This window comes from Pteropus vampyrus, unplaced genomic scaffold (genome assembly GCF_000151845.1).
Source record: "Pteropus vampyrus isolate Shadow unplaced genomic scaffold, Pvam_2.0 Scaffold97, whole genome shotgun sequence".
NCBI classification, from domain to species: domain Eukaryota; kingdom Metazoa; phylum Chordata; class Mammalia; order Chiroptera; family Pteropodidae; genus Pteropus; species Pteropus vampyrus.
Window position 1 is genome coordinate 3088842 of NW_011888878.1, and position 2548 is coordinate 3091389.

Below are 2548 nucleotides of genomic sequence, written 5' to 3' on the forward strand. Positions count from 1 at the left end.
GAATATTTTTCTGTCATTTTTCTGATTAGAGGATTAAGAATTGTGCATAAAGTTGAATTTTTTTTAATTGTAGGAATTTCCAAACACATACAAAAGGACTCCAGTTTTAACAGTCATCGCATATGGCCCGTCTCATTTAATCTTTATCTTCTTCCTTTATTGCCTTCCATCTTTGCCAAATAACTTTGAAACAAATCACACACACAGTTTCCTTTCATTGGGTAAATACTTCAGTATCTGTCTCTAAATTATAAGGACTCTTTTTAAAAAAGTCAGTGTCATTACCATACTGAAAATTAACGATAACTTCTTAATATCAACAAATACCCAGTTAGTGTTCAGGTTTCTCTAATTTTATCATGAGTACCTTTTTGCAGGTAGTTTTTCAAAGTGGGACCCAGCTGAAGTTCGTGATTTACTTTTGGTTGAATTGTCTCTTAATTCTGCTAATATAACAATTTCCCTTCCCTTTATTCACATTTGCTATTGATTATTTGGGTCAATTATCTTGTCTTTTTGAGTAAATTTGTAATGCAAAATTTAGTGAAATCTAAAGTATGTATCAAAGTTAGGTTAAAATTTTTGACAGCACTTCATAAATGGTGAGCAGATTGGAGTCTTGAATTGGGTGGTGAGTGATTGTGAGTGGTACATGTTAGCACTTTCTTCTACTTCCCCTACTGAGTAAGATCTTTCTCATTACAATCAAAGTAATGATACTTATTAGCAGGTGAGAGGAATCAGGTGTTTGTAAAGAATGTTATTAAACATACCTTCATTTAACAGTATTATTTTCTTTTTTGTAATTAGTAACAACAGTTCTTCCTCATTTTGCATAAGATTGCCAGTCCACACATTTTTAGTTTTGCTATAGCTAATTCTTATGATTTATGTAAGAAAAGTTAAGAAAACTACCTTAAAATGGTCATTTTATTACAGAGAAAAGAGACTTTAAAAAGCATGTTCTTTACTCTTGTAAAATAAAATCTCTATTCACTATTTCAAAATTTTTTTTGTGAATGGTAACATGTCAGATTTTCTTAATCAGTTAAGCACTATTTTAGACATTAAAACAAAACTTTTTAAATAAAAAAGAATAGTTAATTGAAAAAATACTCTTAAAATATATTTACTTGGGGCCTGACAACTTCATAAAAATGACTTATTTTTTCCTGAATATTTATTTCTCATAATGCTGAATAATATGTGAGAAATGCCTCTTAACAGAAAAAAAATTAAGAATGTTGATATTTATCTTCATTTTTATCTTCATATTTATCTTCATGACTAATGAATATTTGAATTTATTACTTCTTTATATGTATATTTTACTTATTTATGTTTTATGGTTTCAATTATATTCAAAATTTGGTGAATACCTTGGGTCCTAAGAAATTGGTTTTAATTGGTAATACATAATGCTATTTTCAATGATTATCTGTTGCTTCGGCGACGCTTAAAATCTGAATTTTTTCCTATTGATAACAGGCAGGTGAGTATCAAATGATATAGCTCAGTGCCAATGCCTAGAATGTCAAAAAGATGTTAGTTATTCTTAGTCCACTGTCCTCCTATATCCTCAGATTAAAAAAAAAAATGTCCCATCATTGTGGGCATTTGCTGATGCAGTTGTTTCTTTCATGCATTTTGTAACATCTTTTCCAAATAAGCATTTTCTTTAATAGCTTCTGTAGGTATTTTGAAATGACTCCTTAAATCTATCTATTTCTACTTCTACTAAAGAGGGTTATGTTGGATTGAAAATAATAATACAATATAAAAATGGTGACTAAAAGCTGTGTATTTACTAGGAGTGCTAATTTTGGTTCCTTTTATTTTTTAAAGAAAAAACACTGAAGGTGATGTAAATGTCGTTTTTACAAGCTTTTCATATACAAAAAAATCATTAATAGGAGGAAAAAAGATTCTGTTTTTAAATATCTGTTCCCAATTTATCATAATTTATTTAAAAAAATTAAGAATAGTCTCATGATTGGATTTTTTCTTTTTTGTACTTCTTAGTGTTTTGAGTAATATAATATGCTTCCAGACCTCACTGATATGTGTAATAAATCAGTGATGATTTATAGGTTGCAGTGGACCTGGTTGATTATTAGATAGATAATCCCTAGGAGAGTCTGTCTCTACAGATAAAAACTTTGTGTATTTTATGGAAGTGTTTCTCATAGTGTTGAAATTCTCTGTGGAGGGCATGCTTTTGCCAGACATATTAATGTACTTTCTTACCATTAAAATAAATAATTATTTGATGGTTCATCATTTGGCAATAAAAAAGCTTTGTTTAGCCTCATGTAGATTAATAAACGAGCGCATTCCCAAGGGTTTAATGAGATATCTAATTACCAGAGTGAGTTGTAAATTGGTAACATTTAACTTCTTGGTAAACTATCTTATGTTACTTCCTTCTGTCTTTGCAGATAAATTATTAGTCATAACTGTAGCAACAAAAGAAAGTGATGGATTCCATCGATTTATGCAGTCAGCCCAATACTTCAATTATACTGTGAAGGTATGGTATGTATATCTT

At 29.3% G+C, this 2548-nt stretch overlaps 1 protein-coding gene across 1 annotated transcript in view; it reads left to right on the forward strand.

The window, feature by feature from the left end:
- The window catches only part of PLOD2 (procollagen-lysine,2-oxoglutarate 5-dioxygenase 2), a 91005-nt gene that overhangs the window by 40707 nt on the left and 47750 nt on the right, over positions 1 to 2548 (forward strand). The window contains exon 2 of the mRNA XM_023533152.1: positions 2439 to 2530. Within this exon, the coding sequence (XP_023388920.1) occupies positions 2439 to 2530 (92 nt within the window). The remainder of the gene's footprint in view (positions 1 to 2438; positions 2531 to 2548) is intronic.